At 57.6% G+C, this 20919-nt stretch overlaps 1 protein-coding gene across 2 annotated transcripts in view; it reads right to left on the minus strand.

The window, feature by feature from the left end:
• Nucleotides 1-20893, minus strand: part of KCNH2 (potassium voltage-gated channel subfamily H member 2) — a 35815-nt gene extending 14922 nt beyond the window's left edge. Inside the window, exons 1-5 of one of the 2 annotated variants that reach the window (XM_019655338.1) lie at nucleotides 20539-20893; nucleotides 17488-17718; nucleotides 3575-3739; nucleotides 2044-2496; nucleotides 1235-1446 (exon numbers count right to left, since the gene is read on the minus strand). In XM_019655338.1, the coding sequence (XP_019510883.1) occupies nucleotides 1235-1446; nucleotides 2044-2496; nucleotides 3575-3739; nucleotides 17488-17718; nucleotides 20539-20614 (1137 nt within the window). In that variant the 5' untranslated portion in view covers nucleotides 20615-20893. Of the gene's footprint in view, nucleotides 1-1234; nucleotides 1447-2043; nucleotides 2497-3574; nucleotides 3740-15561; nucleotides 15622-17487; nucleotides 17719-20538 lie in introns of those variants that run through there. The other variant, XM_019655339.1, reaches the window with a different exon arrangement.
• Between the last annotated feature and the right edge of the window lie 26 nt (nucleotides 20894-20919).

Below are 20919 nucleotides of genomic sequence, written 5' to 3' on the forward strand. Positions count from 1 at the left end.
CGAACACAGGACACAGCATGCTGAGGCCACACCCTCCCAGGACCACTGGAGTCTCCTCAGGATAATTATTTATTATTCATAGTCATCAGCATCTTCATTAATTATTCATATGATCCTTAATTATTATCCTTAACAATAAGAGCAGTAAATAGCAGAAAAGTCCTTGAGGTGCCTAAGGCCCAGGCCCGGGTGCCTCCGGGCAGTTAGACCAGCTACTGCCCCCAGAGCAGTGGGGGGACCACAGACCCCCATCCACTGCCCGGCCCTGCCCCTGTCCCTGCCCCTCCCACTGGGGCCCTCGGGACTGCAGGAGGAGATGGTCCCAAGGGCTGGGGAAGGGCTGTGCCTTTGAGTTCCTCTCCCCTTCTCGGCCAGGGACTCCCGGGCAGAGCCTCCGAGGGGAGGGGCCCAGGCAGTGCGCTGAACCCTGGGTAAGCCATGTGTCCACACTGGGCAGCCCCACTAACTCCCCGGGTCTGAGCCGTGTCTGTGCAAGGGCTGGGAGGTGAGGGCGCCCAGCTGGCCCGGCAGGGAGAGGCGTCGAGTGGGGCCGTCTTGGGGAAGCTCTGGGCCCCCTGGGGGCAGCTCCTCACATACCATGAACTGGGAAACCTGAAAAGAACAAAGAGTATAAGAGGCAAGGAACCCGTGGAGGGGAAGGGAGGGGATGGAGGGGCAGTCAAGTGGACAGAGACGGTCAGGAGAATCTGGTGACAGAGGACAGCAGGATAAAAAGGGGTCGGAGGGGACAAGTTGAAGGACTAAGGAAGACAGAGCAGGACACAGATCACAAAGGGAGGCGCTTAGGATGGAACAGGGAAATGTCCTCTCAGTTGGCAAGAGCCAAACAGGGCAGGTGTCAGCTGTGGGAGCTTTCGCCCGACATGGGAAAAACTGGAGGCCACAGCTGCTTCCTTCCCCNGGGGCTGCTTCTGCCCGCCCGCCCTCACCCGATCAGGTGCCCAGCCTCAACTGCACTGTCCTCTCTGTGCCCCATCAACCTGCCCCATCCCGAGACCACGTCCCCTCCAGTCTCCATTTCTCCAGGACCTCCAAAACTGTCCTCTCATACCGCAGTTCTGGAATCTCCCACCCCCACCCCAGCCAACAGGTCTGCCCACCCTCAACAGGCCCTCACTGACGGGGCCCCTCCACCCCACCTTTGGCCACAGCCCACTCCCACACTTTCCAAGCTCCTCCAAGCTACGGGGATAGCACAGGACTGGGCACCTACCTGGGTGACCTTCTCAGTGACATTGTGGGTCCGCTCCTTTATCTTTGGTGCTATGATCTCCCGGTCGCTGGTAGGTGAAGCCAGGAAGGGGTCGCCCTTGAGATCCACAAAGTTGAGGGTGATTTGGGGAATCTTGCTAATGGTGCGGTAACGCACGAGGTCCGAATCTGACGTAGAGTTAAGCAGGCTGCTGCGCAGGGGGTGCATGGCCCCTGGAGTGGAGGGGAAAGCGGGGTCAGGGCAGCAGGCAGGGGGTGCATGGCCCCTGGAGTGGAGGGGAAAGTGGCCTCAGGGTGGCAGGCAGGGGCAGACACAGAACTGAGAGGAGACCAGGCCCTGCAGGAGCCAGGCCACGGGGGTCAGTGTGTCATCGAGGCCAGTTCAGGAGACAGGCAGTCACTGAGAAACAAGTCAGGCTCCTCCCCGCTTGAAGGAAGCACACCATGATGAAACTATGAGATGACAGGAGGGAGGGCCTCCGTCAGGGTCTGTTCACCAGCGCTGACTGGCCAGAGGGCCAGGTGGAGGCAGGGACCCAGATACCTTTCTGGCCCTTTAGCCTGGGGGTGGCCATCCCTGCTCCAGGCCATGTTGGGGTATTCAGCTCCAAGAGCCCTCAAAGGCTCTGAGAGTATAGAAGAATGTAACGGGATGAATGGACATTTAATGGAGTAAAAGGCCACTTAATGAGATTAAATAAGAGCTTTAATGGGATTTCCATCTCCCAGGCACTCAGGACAGGGCGGAGACCACGGAAGCGCAGATCCTGGAATGGGGCAGGCCTGGCAGGTGGGGGAGGGTGCCCTCACCGGTGCTGGCGTGGCGTGGCGGCGGGGGCAGCGCCCCAGTGCGCATGGCCTCGATGTCGTCGGCCGAGGAGGCTCGGCGAACGCTGGCGCAGCTCTCTCGGGAGCGCGTCCGGGCCAGGCTGCAGCTGGAGCCCGAGGCATCCGGGTTGAGGCTGTGCGCCCGGGGCGACGGGTGCGGGCCGGGTGCACAGGCGGGCGGGGAGCTGGGGCCCACCAACGCGCGCCGCTCATCCGTCGGCCCGAGCCCTGCCACGTGGTTATCCATGGCTGTCACCTCGTCCAGGGCCAGCGACTCGCTGCTGGGCGCCGCGGATGTCAGGTCCACGTCCACCACCACCGCCCCTGGGGCACCCGCGCTGACTGCGCCGCCCGCGCTGCTGGGCCGCACGGAGGACTCGCGGGCCGTCAAGGCCAGCAGAGCTGGCAGCTTCAGGCGGAAGGTCTTGGCGCGACCTGCGGGGAGAAGGGAAGTGGGTATGTGGCCTGGGGACAGGAACAGCCCGAAGCTGGAGCCCCTGCCACCCAGAGGAGGAAAGGGGGGAAGTGGGGGTGTTGACAGCCGGCACTCCTCCACCCCCACATCCACTGCACAGAACTCAAGTCACAAAAAAACTCTAGAATACAGGCTCTGGTAATAAACTACTATTTCTTGAGCCACGTATCACCCTTTTCCACACAAACCATCAGTGACTCTCAAAACCGCGCTGGTGGGTATCATTATCCCCATTTTAGACATGAGGAAACGCAGGGATAAATGAGTTGTGTGACCTGCTGGAGGCCACACAGTACATGGTAGGGCCTGCCTCAGAGTGGGGGAGAGACGCCAGCCTTCCTGGCCACCTTGCAAACGGCCCCTGTAGAACAGGTAGGGTCGGCATTAACACTGCCACTTTAGGGCTTGAGAAACTACGAAGTGGAATGTTTTGCCATGACTCTGAGGGACAAATTAAAATTAAGCCTGAAGAGGCCATCATGAGGGGGATGGGGGCTTGAGCCTTTGAGTCATGGGGAGATGAGGTGAGACCTCCATGTCTCCAGCCGTGGTGAGCTCTCCCCTCGAATCCTCTTCTCAGTTAGCCCAGGCCACAGCAGGGAGCTGGCCAGTCCAGGCACGGGGACCAGGAGCAGAAGTTTCCCAGAGAGACAGTTGAGTCCCTGAGAGACAGGGCCGTCTGATGAGCAGAGGGAACAGCTCCAAGGTGGCCAGGGCCATCTGGAAAGAGCGAATCCCCTATCCATGGGGCTGGGGACACCTCTCTCAGGGGACGCTGTGGTGGGAACCCAAGCAGATAAAAGCTAGGACACCAGCTACGATCCTGCCCCAAGAATCTTTGAATCTGGGCTCAATCTGTCAGTGTCCTGAGCCGTTGGGACCAGGCCACATCCTCGGTGTTCTCTCCCCACCCTCTGAAGGGACCCCTACACACACATCCCTTCCTACAGGGCAACAGCCTTGGGCATGTATCCTCATAGCCCCAGGGAAGGGAGACCTCATATTCCTGCAGCAGCCTGACAGCCCGGCTGCACCTACCTGGGGCCAGCCAGCTGGTGGGAGGACCGCGGTGATTGGTGTCACGGGCCGGGGACCCCACCATGTCCTTCTCCATCACCACCTCAAAGTTGAGGATGAACATGATGACAGCCCCATCCTCATTCTTCACGGGCACCACGTCCACCAGGCACAGGAAACAGCTCCCTACAGAACAGGGGACACGACCACTGTGGCACCAAGGCCTCTCTATGTGCAGGGCAAAAACCTGAGGGGCCTGTCTACTTCTGCCTCTCCCATGGCCCTACACAAAGTCCCACCCCCTCTTTGCCAGCGTCTCCTGCCCCAACCCATCCTCCTGCCGTTTGCTGCCAGCCAGCTCCTGGCCTCCATCTGCCCGCTGCAGCTTGCTGCTGGCGAGGCGCTCCCTTTCTCGCCACCTGTCTTGCTTCTCTAGCCTTCTCCCCCTGTGCACATTCTCCCTCACACTGCTCCTTTCCTCCCCCACCTTGTCATCTCATTTTCCCCTGTCTCTCAGTTTATGCAAGCCTTCTCTCTGTAAGGCAGTGTGGCATTGTGGTTATGCCCAGACTTTAGGCCCGGGGTCTCTGGGTTCAGAAGCCAGCTCTGCTCCTTACTCAGTTACACATTAATTAGTCTTACATTTTTTAACCTCCCCGTGCCTCATTTTCCTCACCTATAAAATGGGAATGATCATCATTCCTTTCTCATGAGTTGTAAAGATTAAATAAGCCAACATATGCCAAGCACCTAGGGCAATGCCTGGCATGCCCTGAACACTGTGCACAGGTTAGCGATGCCTCTGTGCCCGTCTTTGCTCTTCCTATATGAGTCCCCAGCTGTTGTGTCGGTCCACAACAAGATGTGTTCAGAAGCTGAGAGCAAGAGTTTCAAAACCCTTACAGCAATTTGGCATTGCCATGGTATCCAAGCATGTGATTTTGTATTTCCCAAAGGTATTGGTCTTGGTCTGTGACATATTAAAGGAAAGTGATCCTTCACCAAAGAGTTGAGAAGCACTGCTTCTAGGTCTTCCACCTCAGTCTCTCCTTGTCTTTTTTTTCTCTCCCAATCTCTCTCTGTCTGGTCACCAGAGGCATGTCCCTCATGTCCCTCTCTTCCCAAGGCAGAGAGTTCTTTCTTTTCCCATTTCCCCTGCTCATGTCTTCTCTGAACTGTAGGGGCCTAACTCACCAGTATTTGCATCCCTTCCGATGGGCCCAGCACCTAGAACAACTCACCAGGGAGCAGGCACTGACCGGTGGGGTTAGTGACGGGGCAATGCTGACGCTGAGGGAGGGGCCAAGGATAGAGAGTGGTGGAGAGGAGGTGGCAGTGGTGCACTGAGTCAAGGGAGAGGCCTGCAACCTGGGGGAGCTCTGGATGGTGTTTGATGCCGGCCACCAGGCCCGGTGGGGCTGAGGAACTTTAGCTATGGCCTGAGCAGGCCACATACAAAGAGCCTGATTCCTGCAGACCAGCAAATGTACTAGCTGTGGGAGAAGACCTTCTAAAACCAACTGAAACAGGATGGCACTGGGATGAGGGGGGCTCGACCCAAGGAGGGGCTGGCCAGGAATTCTCTGCCCTGCCCAAAGCCCTTCCACTCACTGCACCCCAGGCCTTCACGGCTCAGCCCTCGGGTCCTGAACTACAAGGTTCTGTCTGGGTCTCCCTCTAGGAGCCACTCCCGTCCCCTGACCTCCGGCCTCTGACATGGCCTGGCTGAAGCATGACTGGGGTGTTGGGAGCTGCAGGGGGCCGGGCCCAGCTGGAGACCATTTGGCACCCAGACAGCCCGCCTAGAGTTTATGTCCTAATATGGTGATGGCCAGCAGCGGCCTGCCCAGGGACTGGCCCTCTTCAGGACTAAGGAGAAGCCACAGACCAAGAAACCTTAACCTTGGAGATCCCCAACACCCACCCCATGGACCCTAGTCATCCAGCCCCTGACCCTCATTCCTGACCAGGAAACTCCAGAGAAGTCCAGAGTCTGGAGCACGGAGACATCCAACCCTTCAGAATGGCCTAGGGATTCTGCCCCACAACCAACAGCTTTGGGCTTCTGAACTTGAGGCCTCAGCCCCCCGCCCACTCAATTCAGGATTCTCAGCGGGAGAAGCCAGAACCGCCCAGGATCCTGGCATCACACCCCCCCGCAAGCCCGCAGAAACTCTAGGTAGAAGCTCCTGACAGCTCAGGCTAACCCCAGCCCGACACGCACTCTCACACAGAGCCCCTTGGCCCTCTCTCCCTTTGTGACATTCAAGGAATTTTTCCTTGCAAATAACCCTGTCAAAGCCTAGCTTATTGCAAAAATGTGACCTGGAGCCCTGCCTGATGGCTGCAGGGGGGTGGGGGTGGAGGACATGGAAGGAAGGAAAACGGGTGGCCCGAGTCAGCCAGAGCTCCCTGAGACTCTGCCTCCCACCACCCGGCTGGGTTGACTGGATCTCTGTGAGCTGTCACATCACCTACCCCCAGCCCTCCAGCCAGACCCGCCAGGGGATCCTATCCCATCACGGGCTGGGATTATGAGGGGCAGGATCCCTGAGAGCAGCTGAAGGCAGCCAGGCCAGGGGTGGGGCACAGGGGTAGCCAGCTAGTGCAGAAAAAAATCACAGCCTGCGGGCAGCCGAAAAGAAACGTTGGGAGTCAGCGGCTGAGTTGCTTCTGGGAGCCCCGAGCTGGCCCTTGCACACACAACAGTGCCTCGCCCCCACTAGCCCGCTCTTGCTGAGCCCAGGCCCTGCCCATCACTCTGCTCCTCTTCTCCCTCTGACCTTGCCCTGCCCCAGAGTGGCTGGCTCCCTGAGGAGCACAGGCTGACTTTCAGAGGAGCTGCGCTGCAGTTCCTCGGAGAGCCACTCTGTGGCAGGCACAGCCCACACTCTTGAGACAGCCAGGGCCAGGAGCGCTCCAGGAAGTAAGGGAGGGAGGGAGGAAAGCAGAACCCCCACACTGCCCGTAGAAAGGCTGTGGGGTTCCCCCACACAAAGGGGAGGGCATGGGCTGCTCATTGTGTCAGAATGACCTTGAGCAAGTCACCTCCCCTCTCCAGGTCCCAGGGTGCTTGCGTGTAGCATGGGGGCGGTCACTCCCACTCCATAAGGCTGGAGGAACGAATGACATGACATGTGTGAAGCGGGGGCCGGACCCACGGGAGGTCCTGATGATGGGAGAAGGGAGAGAGGGACAGGTGAGTGAACGGGTCTCAGCACCTGGCTCCTGTGCCTGATGTAAAGAACACCCCACTTACACAACCTAAGCCCCAGCCCCAGCAGAAGACTCCTGGCTCTGGGTCAGAAGGCTGGGTGCCAGCCTTTGCCTGCCTCCTGGGACTCGGGGCACCCTGTCCCTGTGGGGATGGAAACAAGGAAAGGAGACACAGTCACACATAGACAGAGGTCATGTAGCTCACAGCAGGTCACCAAGGCGGGAGGAGGCGGGCAGCAGAGGGGCCCTGGGGGAAAACCAGGCCTGGACACATTCCAGGTGTAGCAGGCACAGCTCCTCCTGAGCCCAGAGAATGCAGTGGATCATCAGAACACAACGCTGGCTTGCTCTCCTCTGGGGCCAACCCACGCCCAGCAGTGCACCCGGGGACACTGTCCCTGCCCAGCCTCCCAACCCATCTAGGGGCCCCACCCATGGTCCCAAATCTTATTTCCCACCTCGGCATCCCTGGCCTTGGCTGGGCCCCAGGTAGGAGCCACACTCGGCCTTCGCAGGGGTAGGCCTTATCCATCAGGGCGGCATGGGTTGGGAGGAGGCTGGCAGGGACCCTGAGTGTCCTTGAGCAAGCTTCGTCCCCCGTGAGTCCTCACTGAGTGCATGCGTGTGAAGCATCTGGGGCAGCATGAACGACACAGACCTGGCACCTGCCCTCACTGCGCCATGGACTCGACAAGACCCCAATTTAGAGCCCGGGCGAGATGGAGGAAGCGAGAATAACCCAGGCAGAGGGAGGCGCCCAGGTAGCAGAGTTGATCTGCTTGACCATCAGGAGACCTGGGCAATTGCTGTGTGACTGTGGGCAGGTCATCCACCCCTCTGAGCTTCAGACTTCCTGGGGGTACCACCAGGACAAGTGATTTCTGCCCTGGGTGCCAGATGAGATGACAGATGGCCCTGTGGAAGCATCCAGAGCTGTAACGAGGCAGGGTGCAGGGGCCCTGCAGGGAAGGTGACCTCAGGGAGGCAGCCATCCTAGCCCAGGTCACCTCCCTGCCTCGCTCCCAGCAGGAGGAGCTGGGCCCAAAGTCACTCTGAGGGCGGGAGGCTGGGGCCCCAGTCGGCCCTGTCCGCCCCCAGGCAGAGAGGCTGTCTCCACGCAGCCCAGGGCTGTGCAGTGTCAGGTTATATTTAGCCTGGTGGCGGCGACAGGAAGATGCAGAAGGAGCCACTCCTGGACGGGGGCCACCGTGTCGCTAACACTGCTCTCATGGGCAGCCAGGGGCCTAGGGAAGCCAGGGACATTGAAGGCCCAGGGGACAGAGTGGGGGAGCCTGAGAGGCCAGCCAGTGAATGAGTGAGTAAGCGTGCGCGCGTGCGTGCGTGTGTGTGTGTGTGTGCGTGTGCGTGTGTGGAGGGAGAGAGAGAGACAGACAGACAGACAGACTGTCCTCTGCCCCTGCCTCCACGGGCTGAGTGATACCCACGGGGAATACTCACTCTGGGGCAGGAGTTGGAAGCCACAATCTAGACCACAGCTCACACAAAAGGGGCATCTCCAGACAGACCATCCACCACCCTCTCAACCTGACACCTTCCCAGGGATTTAGAGGGCCATACAGAGGGCCTCAGGGGCCTATGCACAATCATCTTGACACCACCCCCCACCCCCCGCCGCAGCCCACCTGTGCCATCTTCCCCCCACTGTCCCCTACCACGGCGACTGCCTCAAGAGATATGCTCCTTCTAGAAAAGTCCTGGGGCCCAGCCCAGCCCTGCACCAGTCTGCTGGATGGCACTCAACCTCTCAGGAATGCAGCCTCCTGGTCTATCAAGTGGGAGTCACCGGCCCTGCTCCCCAGAAGCCCTGGGAAGATGAAGGAAGGTCATCCTTATGCGCAGAAAGCTGCTGTCACGGATCCATTCTCATCCCCCTGTTCCCGGAGGCCTCCACACTTCACCTATCTCCTCTGACTTCCTGGAGTCTGTCCCCCGCTGAGAACAGGATCCCCTGTTCCCGATCATATCAGGCCCTTCAGCCTGTCCTCCCAGCCGGGCCTCCCATCCGTTCACACAGACACACTGAGTCCCAACTAGGCTGGCCTCAGCACCCCTCCAGTGCACCCGGCCTCACTCGGTTCTCCTGCTCCCCACAGCTCCCACCCCTCTTCCCATCCTTCTAGGCCCCGCAGGAGCCCCGCTACAAAGATTTTTTTACTGCTCCATCCAGCCTACATGGGGTGTTTCTCATTGAGAACTCTTCTAAAACTATATCCCTAATTTAGGAGATAATTGTAGGCTGGCTTCTAGGGTGAGCTTCCTCCCTCTCCCCAGAATCAGAGCCCTGAGGCCAGAGTCGGGCTGGCTTCACAGGAGACACTGGGTAAGTAGGTGTCTGAAGACTGATCGTGGTGGACTCAAGGCCATCTCCCCACCCTCTAAGCTCCCTTTCAGATTCAGGGGCACCGACTGTCCCACAACAGAATCTGCCCTTTTCAAATCCATCCTGAGTCTAGACAGCAGTCAGAACCACCATGGGAATTAAGGTGGCGTCTCTGGCTGAAGTTCTGTGAAATCTGGTCAGCAGTTAGCATGGAACACAGGCGTGGTATTTCTGAGCCTCAGACCACTACCAGCCCACTTCACTGTGACCCCTACACAGCCACCTCCACCAGGAGACAACCTGGGGGCCCTGCCCTCCTCCAGGGCTCTGAAAGCTTCTGGAACTGTGCCCTACCTTGGCCCCCAGCAAACCCCAGAGAACCTGGGGACACCTTCAGAACACCCACCCTAATTCCCGCTCTCTATCCGTCAACCATTCGGCCACAGCTTCTCAATCATAAACCAAGAGGACTCGCCCACTTCACAGGACACCAGGACACTCCAACAAAGACAGGCACACGTGAAAACCTCCAGAAAAGTCCGAGGGAACTTTTAAGCATCAAAACATATGACAATGACACAAACATACACAGGGAAAACTGGCATTATGTGCAGATGATAGGGTTATCTCCTTAGAGAACCAACAAAATCAACAGATAAACTATTAGAACTAAATAGAGCTCAGCAAAGCTGCCTGTTACATGATTGGCCCACAAAAACAGACAGCATTTCTCTCCACCAGCACAAAGCTATTAGACGAGGGAGTCAAAAATAAGACCTTTTTCATAACAGCAACAAAACGATGAAATGTCTAGGAATTGACCAAGAATGCACAAGGCCTCTATGGTAAAAAAAAATACAAAACTTTAAACTAATAAAGGATACAGAAATGATCTGATAAATGGAGGGATAATCAGGCTCTTGGATGAAACAAATGTTATAAAGATATCCATCTCCAAAACCAATCTAATTCCAGTCAAGATTCTAATGGGGTTTTTCTTTCCAGGAATTCGATAAACTTTCTCTAAAGTTTATAAAGAAAGGTCCACAAATATCTATCTCAACCTTTAAAAAGAAGAATAAAGAGGGAAGATTTGCCTTTCCACGTACTAAGACGTAGGAAATGTGATAGTTTTTTTAATGTGGTTTGGTGCAAGAACAGACAAATAAATATTTGGAACAGAACAGAGTTCAAAGGCAGGTCCATGGGTATATGGGAAATTAACCAGTGATACAGGTAGCCCCACAAATCAATGGAAAAAAACAGGCTGTTTACTAGATGTGTTGGGAAAATTGGCTCAGTACATGGAAAAAAATACAACTTGATCCCTACTTGACATGGGACAGAGGTAGACTCAGCATGGATTAAAGACCCAACTGAGAAAGGTAAAACAATTAAGTTACTAGAAGAAAATATAGACCTTTGCCACCTCTGGATGGTGAAGAATTTCTAAACCAAAACTCTAAAAGCACAGACAAAGCTAAAAGTCAATAAATTTGTTGGTATCAAAATTAAGTATCCTTGTTGGATAAACTTAACAGATGAGTGAATGGGAGAAGGTATTTGCAATATCTTGATTCAACAGGGATTAATTGCCTGAATATCTATATTGTCCATTGAACTGTATGCGTTTGTATTTCTAGACCGCCCAAGTAACTCCTGCAAACCAACAAGAACAAAAGACAGCGGCTTCAATAGAAAAGTGAGCAGAGGAGAGAGCCGGCTATTCACAGGAAAGTAAACCGGAGAGGCTAGCCAGCCTAAGAAATGGGCGCTCAGACTCCACGCGAAATCAAAGAAATGCAAATTCGAGCAGCAAGGTATCACTTTCACCTATTAGACTGGCAAAAAAATTAGAGGAGTGGATAATGCCAGGTGTGGCAGAGATGCGGGGGCAACAGGAATCTGGTGTTCCGTGTCGGTGGGTAATGATGGTGGCAGTCGGACAGAACTTGGTTGAACTAAGTGTCCACAGACCCTGTGATCCAGCAATTTCACCCACGGGGATGCATCCCAAAGACACCGTCCCATCATCACCTGAGTTCAAAAGGGGCCATGAGTGAGAATGTTCACTGCAGCATTATTTACTGCAGCATTATTTATGGAGACGCTCTGGGGGGCCCTCCCCGGGAGAAACTAAGGTGGGTATACCCCACAGAATATGAAGCTACAGACTCAAAGTCAAGTAACAACCTGGATGATGGACTTAAAGGCATACGCCTACGTAAGACAGTGAACGCCAGAATACAATACATAGCACACAGCATTTACATAAACTAAACCTATATGCATCCAGACAAAATACACATTTTGCAAGAACATATGCAAGCAAACATTCACAGGAAGTACATTTGAATGGTTGCCTAAGGGGAGGGTAATGGGACTGGGGAGTGAGATAAAAAGAAAAAGGAAAAAAAAAATCAAGTGAAAGAAAGAAACAATAACACAAACATCATGGTTTCCATGACTTGGGAGCTGGGGGCCAGCAGAGGCCTGAGGAGGGAGAGCAGGACAAGCAGGGACACAGGGCCAAGTGGGACGCATTACAGGGGACAGAGACACTGAGGCTACAGGGAGGCTCACTTCCCGCAACTGGCCAGGACCTGCAGCCACCTGGGTGACACCCTGCCTAATGGCAAGCAGAATGAGTCTTGGCACTTGACTCTGCCTTATTGGCATCTACCACCTGATGTTCGGCACCTCTCCCAGCAGTACCTGGGAAGACAGGTGTTTGATCCCTCTTGGCAAATGAGGAATTGCGGCTCTGGGAACTGGGCTAAAACCCATGTTTCCTGGGGCCCTAAGCCCATTAAGCCTCAAAAGGGCCCTCTGTGGCAAGACAGACTGTGGGAGGAGGTATTCCAAGCCCAGCAGGGCTCTGGAGTGGAAAGAAGGAAACTGGGTACAAGGCTCCACTCGGGGACCCACCAGCTGGGTAAACGTGGGCAAGGCCCCTAGCCTTTCTGAGCAAGAGTTTCCTTCCTGTGAAAAGAGAGAGAGGGCCGTGAGGACCACCTGCCAGAAAGCACACGTCCCAGCTTGCACACTGGGAGTGCACTCACAGTGAGTGTGCCCCTGACCCTGCCACTACAGCAGTCATGGCCCCCTCCCCCAGCTCTGCACCCCCACCCAGGCCTCCTCCATCCATCTGAGTGGGGGGAAGCTAGGAGTCCCAGATGCCTCCCCTGCACCCCACAATGCCACACACACACAGCAGGATTCCCAGCTCTCTCAGGGACCACCTCAGGCCACCCCTCCTTGGCCCACCTTCCTCGGGCCCTGACAGCCTCCCCAACCACTAAGATCCCTTCCAGCCTTGGCATTCTGTTACTGTAAGCTTTTCACAGAGGGAGAGACTGCAGCCCAGAGATGGAAACTGATTTGCCCGAAGTCAACACAGCAACTCTGAAACTGAGCCAGAAATCCCTCCCAAGTCACTGACACCCAGTATAGGGCTTCAGCACCACAGCACACTGTCCACCCCTTCATTCCTTCATTCATTCAGCAAAATATACTGAGCTCCCACTAGACACTAGACACAGATACTGCAGAGAACAAAACAGGCTGCTGTCTGTCCTCACAGCGCTTACACTCTAGTGGGAGAATTCGGACATGGCAGCCTCACCCAGAACTGTGATCAAGGGAGATGGTGGGCCAAGGAGAAGACTGCCTAGCCCTCGGGGCGCTTCATGTCACCAAATCGGGGACAGGTTCATTCGAGGTCAACCACAAATCACATCATGGAGATCTTTGTGGGCCCTGGACTAAGGACAGGAGGGGACTTTACGGGGACCGTGGCTCATCCAGAGCCTCTCCCGTAATAATCACCTGTCCCAGGTGTCCCGCCACTCCCCACTCTGTCCCTGACCCCAGGGCCCTCATCCCATGTCAGGGAGGAAAGTTCCTGTTAAACTCCCGCCACTAAAGGGGCTAGATATTTCCAACGTCCTCCCTGCATACGGGGGAGGGGTGATGAGAGAGAATGTGTTTTTAAAGAAAAAAAGCTCATTCTCCACCCAAGCGAAAGGTTCTCTAATGGAGGCATTACAGGCGCCCTCGGGAGAGATGTTTAAGCGTGAAAGGGCTTTCTTGGAACCTCTCAAGTCACACGACCCTAGAAGCCACTTCTGAGCAAAAGAGGCTGAGTCTCAGCCCGTCTCACACATACACACACGTCCTGCTGCCCACATCCCCCCTCCCCAGAGCCCAAGGCCACCGTCAAACTCTGCTCCCATCCCAGCCGGTTATGTGCAAATATTTACATAGCTCCTCTCCGGGGGCTATAGCAGACACAACATGGAGGAGCTGCCCTCCCGACACTCTCCAGACCTCAGAGTTGGCCAGGAGTGGCTGATACCCCTCAATCCTGGCAGGCCTGCCTTGCCCCCAAGGTGGGGCTGGGACAGGAAGTCCCCAAGCAGACCAGATCACCCTGCTCCTGCTCAGAATGACCCCTCCCTAGAGCCTTGGAGGGAAAGTGCTGGGTGGGGAGAGGAGCTGGGGGCTGAGGCAGGGTCCTGGGCCCAGCTCCTAACCACATGCAGGTGCTCTTACCTGCCCTGTCTCCATGCAGCCCCAGACCCTAAGCACAAGGCCCAAGGTGAAGGGAGACCCCTGATGGCTTTTGCCTCTCAATAAAAATGCTCCCTGTGTCTAACCTCATCCTCTGGGGTTGATTCCAGGCTGCTCCCATCTCAAGGACACTCCTTGACACCAGCCTCCGTCTGACATGCCTGCCCAGCTCAATATATCCGGGGGCTGCTTCACCAGCAACCCAGACTGATGCGGGTCTAGGGCCTGAGGGTGAGGGCCTGGAGAGGACAGAGATGAGTGGGTGTCTGAGCTTGGGGAGGGGTCAGCCATGCTGGAGGAGGGGTGTGGGAGTGTCACAGCCAGGAGTCTTATTTCAGAGGACAGGGAGGAGATGGGGAAATGGCCTGGGGTGCATGCAGGGTCACCAGAGGCCCATAAGGGTGCACTGGTGCTAGAAGTGCCTGCACAAGCACCTGGGAAGCTAGGGTGTGAGTCTGGGGGCCCGTGGGTATGGGGCCTCCTCTGGGGTTCTGGCTTCCCACTGGCATTGTGGACACAGGGATGCACGCTGGCCTGCTGGTCCCCACCCCTCCCCCAGCCCACAGCTCAGCTGTTGCAGTGGGGGCCCTATGACCCTGTTACCATGGCAACCAGCCTGCAGCTGGAACGGAGAAGCCGACAGACTCTTCTCTAGAGACACCCCCATCTCCACCCACGCACGGGCTCCAGGGGACACAGGGACATGGAGACCCAGCCAGGACAGGAAGAGGTATGGGGAGCCAGTCAGAGCCGGAGAGAGAAAGGCTCAAGGGGGCTGGTGGGAGGAAGGAGATAGAGACAGATGTAAGAGAAGGAGACAGAGACTCCGGGGACAGAGTCGGCAGAGAGGGCACCGTGGCAGCAGAGGCCATGGGTACAGGCAGACAGGCTGAAAGATGGAAACAAAGGCCAGCGGGACCACAAGACACAGAGAGGAGGGGACCTCCACATGGCATGGCAGAAGAGGGCAACAAGCGAGGAGCCGTGCTCCGAGGAGCCCACAGCCACCCCTACGGCCATGCGAAGATATGGGTGGATGCCAGCAACACCTGCTGCCCAGGCACAGCCCCAGAGCCCCGCAGCCATGCTACCACCTGCCAGCCCCACACTGCCCGGCCCTGCTCCCAAGGCCACCTTACTCCTGAGTGTGACGTTAAGGGGCATGACACAAGGCCAATGAGCCCCTGGTACCTCGTGTCTCTCCCTCCAGCCCATACCGCCCCAGTCCAGCCTCCCGGCCTCCCAGCAGTCCCAGCAACTAAGTAACGGAGCTGTCTGGCTCCAGGCCCTGATACTGCACAGAGCTAGGCCAGAGGCACCGACACAGCACAGCTGTCCACAGTGGCGCCTGCCAGTAAAAGGCCCCGCCTCCTGCCCAGCCACCCACTGCCCTGAGGCTGAAGCCCAGGGACACACTCCCCTGTGGCTGGCCCAGGCAGAGACCCTGAGAAAGGCCTGGACAGAAACAAGACATGGCATTGGCACTCCACACCTCTGCCTCCATACTCTGCCCAGGCACAAAGGTGTGAGCTCATGCACACATGCACACACAGCCCAGGTCACGTCATGGGGATCTTCCCAAGGGACTGAGCACCTCAAGGCAGAGGGAGGGGAGGCAGGGGAAACCTGTCTGCATTCTAGGCCTCCAGTGCCAGGACAAATGGGAGACCCATATGACCTGAGGGCCCAACAGAAGATACCTGATCCCACTGGAAACTAGGTAAGAGCAGAGAAGGGGCAAGCAGAGATGACTGGCACAGGAGTTTCTGGGTCACAGCCCTATTTGGAATAGTAACCTGAAGGGGGCAAAGAGCTTGAACCTGGGCAGGGGGCCTGGGTGCTAGTCCCACTCCCTCCACTGATTCGTTGGTAACTGGACCTCTGCTTCTCAGCTTCTCCATCTGTAACACGAGTGGGCTGGATTAAGTGATCCTCAAGGTCACCAAGATTCCATAATAGTGCCTCGGCAGAAGGGGTCCCGTAGCCGTCCTCTTCCAGAGGAGCCAGCCTGGGCAGGAGTGAGGGCCAGCTCCCCACAAACTACAACGAAGACAGAAACACTCAGGCCCCTGGTGCCAAGGGGACGAGTGGGCACATTATCCCAGAAGTAGAAACAGGCTCAAGGCAGTAACCACCTTGTCCCATATTACATAATGTCTGGTGTTAGACCTGAACCCAGGACTCAATGTATTCACGTTCTGTTCATCACACCAATGGTTCGCAACTTTCAAAATAAAATTGTACATAAAGTGACGTGCATCTATAGGGACCCCTGTAAGTGGTTGGTGTCATTTTTAATATATGACAGCAGAGCAGAGTGGTAGGGCTCTGATCAGACAGACACGGTTCCATTCCCAGCTCTGCCACTCACTAGCTGTGTGACTTTGGAAAAGTTTCTTAATTTCTCTGAACTTGTTTCCTCATCCATAAATGGAGAAAAAAAATTGTATCTACCTCCCAGGGTTGTTGTGGAGATGCCACAAGATAATGTAAGTGGAACATTTAGCCCAGTGTCCAGCACATAGAAACCACCCACCAATGTTAGCAAGTACTAGACGGCCAGGCAGCGAGATAAGCAGATCTGCTTTGATAAACGTTCTGAGAAACATCGGTGGAAAAGCAGACAGAAGGCCCTGCCTTTAGAGTTTCCATCTAGTCTCGCAGCCTCTGCGTCCTAGCCAGAACCCCCATGTGCTGTGAGCAAATCCTCCTCCACATTGACAGTGCCCCCTCTAATGCTGCCCAGTGATGTCACAGGCTCGGCACCCCTACAAAAAGCGGGCCATCGGGGAGCACAAGCCTTTACAGGGCAGTCTCCAAGAGACAGGCCAGGGCCGTGGGGTTGCTGGCTCACTTTGCCTATCCCCAGGGGGAGGCAGAGCATGCTGTCTACAGCAGGTAAGCTCCCTGTGGGCAGGAACCTCATCTGTCCTGTTCGCTGCTCTTTTTGCAAGACCCTGGCTTCAGCAAATGCTCATCGGATACACACTGATGAGCAGCAAGGTCTGGGCACTTTCTGGAGCCACCTCCCCAGCCCTCTGCACTGCACGCCCTGAGCTGAGCCCATCCCACCCGGGCAGGGGGCAGGCTGATGTGGGAGCAGCCCAGCCAGGGCTCTGTTTATCCGCTCTCCGGAAGCCCAGAGCAGCTGGGCTAGGAGGCGGTGGCTGAGCGGAGACACCTGGCGCAGGATGGAGGGTGAGGCACTCAACAGATGAGACAAAGGGAACTGAGGTTGGGGAGAGGTACACACCTCATGCCAGGTGCAGCTGAAGTGCAGAAGAGAAAGGGGACAGGAGAGGGGCAGCAGAGAGTGAGCCAGAGTCCTGCCTGCGGTCCTCCCCACCCTAGCCCTCGGTGACAGCTCACCGGATCAGACACCTGGCAGGGGCTGCCCTAGGATAGCTTGTGGCCTGTGGCCCGAGGTCAGTGCCCAGCTGCCAGCCTGACCTATTACCTCCGTCCACGCACCTGCCATCCCTGACCCTTCAAACTCCAGCCCACCTAGCTCAACGTGCCCACAGCTGCCCACGGAGGAAGGAGCCAGAGGTGCCAGACCCACAGCCAAGCACCCCCTTGGCCACCCTGAAAACCATCCCACCACAGTGAGGTAGAGACCCAGACCGCCTTGCAGCCCCAACGCTCAGCTGGCGCCTCCCACCTGGCCCACTGCAATGGCCCCAGCTGGAGTCATGCCAAGAAACTCCGGCCGTTCCCCAGGAGCCCCCTACCCACTGTCCGCAGCCCCAAACCCGGTCGCCCTCGGCCCCGCCCCCGCTGTGGCCCCGCCCCTGGCCCCGCCTACCATCCTTCCGGTAGAAGGCGATCTCCACTTTGCGCTCTTCGGCGCCTAGCAGGGCCTGCGCGATCTGCGCGGCAGCGCGGCGCTGCGTGCGCGGCCCGTGCAGGAAGTCGCAGGTGCAGGGCCGCTGCATCACCTCGGCCCGCGAGTAACCGCACAGCTCGCAGAAGCCGTCGTTGCAGTAGATGACGGCGCAGTTCTCCACCCGAGCGTTGGCGATGATGAACTTGCGGCCTGGGGGGTGGGGATGAGCGGGCACGTGAGCAGGGTCCCCTACCTTGGGGGCTCCCAGCCCTTCCCCACATTCTCTTGTCACACACTTCCGCTTGCCTGGGGACTCCCCGCCCCAGGAAGCACGGCGGGGACTGGGGTCCCCAGCAGGGGGCGAATGCAGCTATGCCCTGACACAGGTGCCTCGGCCGGCGGCGTGCCCCCTCCCTCGCCGGGCCCGTGGGCAGGCTGTGTGGCTTCCCCCGGGCAGGCTGCCAGCGGCCTGCCGCCCCCTCCGCGCCTGGGGCCGAGGCCAGGCTGGGCGGGTGTCAGCAACGCGTGTCAGCAGCCGCGACGGAGGGATAAACACTGGGCCTGGAGAGGGAGCCTGGGAAGGGCCAGAGATGGCGGCCAGCCTTCCCTTTGCACCCGCTCCTAAGGCTTCTCTTCCTGATCCACACTCTAGACTCGGGGATGCTCCCTGGGCACTCCTTACCCCGGGGATCCCTAGGGAATCACCCCCCCCCAAGTATCTGTGGACCCTGCTGGGTCAGTACTTCCGGGAGGGCAGTAAGGTGCTGAGGGGTGGGCGGGCTAAAGAAGAGGAAAGTACCACGTGAGCACCTGCCAGGCTTTATCTCATGTAATACGTACTGACAACCCCATAAGATAGGCATCCTCATATTATCGTATTATAGATGAAGAAACGGGCTCAAAAGAAGTTCAGAACCGTGCCCACAGCTTGCAGCTTGTAAATGACAAAGCCAGCTCTTAAATCCAGTTGTGTCAGAGGGTGCAGGAATAAGCTGAGGGCCATGGGCAGATGTCCAAGGTCAGGGAGCAAGGAAAGGGACCTGCAACTCCAACCCTGGAAATACCTGGAGCCCGGGGAGGGCCTGAGACAGTGGCACACTTGTAAGAAGACAGACACAGGAAGGGGACCTCCCCAGGGATGTGAGGGCCGCCACAGTTTGGCCCCATCAAGGAACGGTGCCCCAATGGACCCATTTCAGCTAGACTTGGCTCACCCCCTCCACACCTGCCCCAAAAGCTGCACTGGCAGGTGAGCAGCAGGCCGGCAGGCAGCAGCCCCAGCTTGTGCCAGGGAAGATGCTCCCGGGATAAGAGCTTTTTATAAACACAGAAGTTTCCGGCCACTTTGGCCTTTAATGCTGGGGTTTTCAGCAGTCATAACTCTGCCCCTTCCCTTCCCAGTGGGCACAGCCTCAGGCTGCAGCCCTGGGCAATCCGGCGGGGGGGGGGCAGAGAGTGGGGGGGCCCAGGCTGCTGCAGTATGTGGTCCTAGGCAATCAGGATGGCCTCCTTCTGCCTTCCTCCACCCTCCCCTCCCCTGGCCTCCAGGAAGCTACTTTTTGAAGTTGAGTCATCTTTAGGTCAGTTCCCCAGGCCCCCCCCCAAAACTCCCAGGCAGCTCTCAACCCTAGGAGGCAAGGCTCCCTTTCATATAAAAAAGGCCCGACGCAGCCTCCATCTACACCTGAGGTCAAGACAGTCTAGAGAACCAGCCACACACCATCCTTGGAGGAAGAAGCAAAACCATCTGGCCCCCGCTCCCAGGCCTGCAGAGACGAGCCAGTTTCTTAGAAGGCAGGCCCCACCTCCACCCCCTTCACTGAGCTCCTGGAATAAGGGACAGAAGGGACCTGAAAGGCCCCTTTGGCGGCCCCCTTCTTCCCAAATGTGGAAACTTAGAAAGGGATGAGGGTCACTCAAGGTCGCATGGCAATCAGTGGGAGAGGTGGGGCCAGAAGCCAGGCCCCCAGATCCCAGCCCCAGTGCCTACACAGCCTCCAGGAGATGACAGGAAGGAAAGTCCCTGCCTGTGGCCCTCCACCATGTCAGCCTTCTCCCCCTCAAGATCATCTTGTTCCTCCGCTCAGACAATGCTGCCCATCCAACTGACACCTCCCTCCGCCCACAATGGCTACAAGCACGCATTGTCCTGTGCTCACAGGGTCATGAGCAAGGAATGTCACCTGCTCCCAGGGCCCTTGGCAGTCACACCCACCATGGCACACGAAGCCTTGGAGACAGACACATGCACTTGAGGCAGGTGCAAATGCCCATACCCGGAACATTCACCTAGCCTGGGACCTTTCTGGACGCCTCCTCTGCCAGGCCAGTATTAGGGGTGCTGTAGTCCCCATAAAGGGGCTCAGACAGGAAAATCAACAACATGGGAGTGCTGCATTGAGGCTGTTAGACCCTCAAAGCTGGGCTGCAGCCCATGACACCCTCTCACCCCAGAGCCTACAGTTCGTACCCTTGTCTAAGACAACTCCCCCACTGCCCATGAAGGGTCAAACTCATGGGTGACATATACACACACCCCAAAGCATACCCAAGAGCAGGTTAGGCACTGATCCTACATGCTTGGTGTTCAGTCTCACAATACAGTCAAGGTTGGCATGTGTGTGGTCCTGTTGAGGTCCCACACTTTGGGCCAGATCCATTCTCCTGTCCTTATACCCACACAGCCCCATCCACATCCAAGCACCCAGAGTTAGGGATGCCTGCACACTCCCATCCCATCTTCCTGCCCTGCACACTCAGACTGTCACACACACATTCCCCAGTCCCGGAAGCCCAAATTGAGCTGAGTGTCCCACCCCGCACCCCAACACCAGGTCTCTTGGCTCCAAGTCCACAGCCCCCAGCCCCAAGCCTTGCTCCGGGGAACCCCTGGCCAGTGCCTTGAGGCCACGGGCCCCCCTTGACGCGCACTTGGCGAATGCATACGGCCCGGGCACGCCCCCCCATCCACACTCGGGAGAACTCGCCCGCCCCCAAAGCCCCATGCCCACCGGCCCCTCCCCCACTCACTCTGGCCCTCAAACTTGCGGATGATGGTGTCCAGGAAGGTGTTCTGCGGCGCGACGTGGCCCCTCCGTACCGGCATCCTGAGCCCATGGGCGGGCCGGGCGGGCCCCCACCCACCCCGGCCCGGCCCGGCCCGGCCCAACACTAACTAGGCTTTGGGTGGCCCGGCCCGGCCGTGGTCCCCGCACCGCGCGGCCAAGTAGAGCACCGGCGAGGCCGAGACTGGGCTGCGGGCGCGAGGTCCCCGATCGGCTCCCGGCTCCGGACCGCGGGCCCGGCCTGGAGCCGCCTGAGCTCGGGCCGCCCGCACACCTGTCTGCCGGACCCCGCCGAGCCGCTGGTCCCGCTCCGCCGCGTCCCCGCGCTGCACTCCGCCCGCCCGAG

Source organism: Hipposideros armiger, unplaced genomic scaffold, assembly GCF_001890085.2.
Source record: "Hipposideros armiger isolate ML-2016 unplaced genomic scaffold, ASM189008v1 scaffold_239, whole genome shotgun sequence".
In the NCBI taxonomy this organism is placed as follows: domain Eukaryota; kingdom Metazoa; phylum Chordata; class Mammalia; order Chiroptera; family Hipposideridae; genus Hipposideros; species Hipposideros armiger.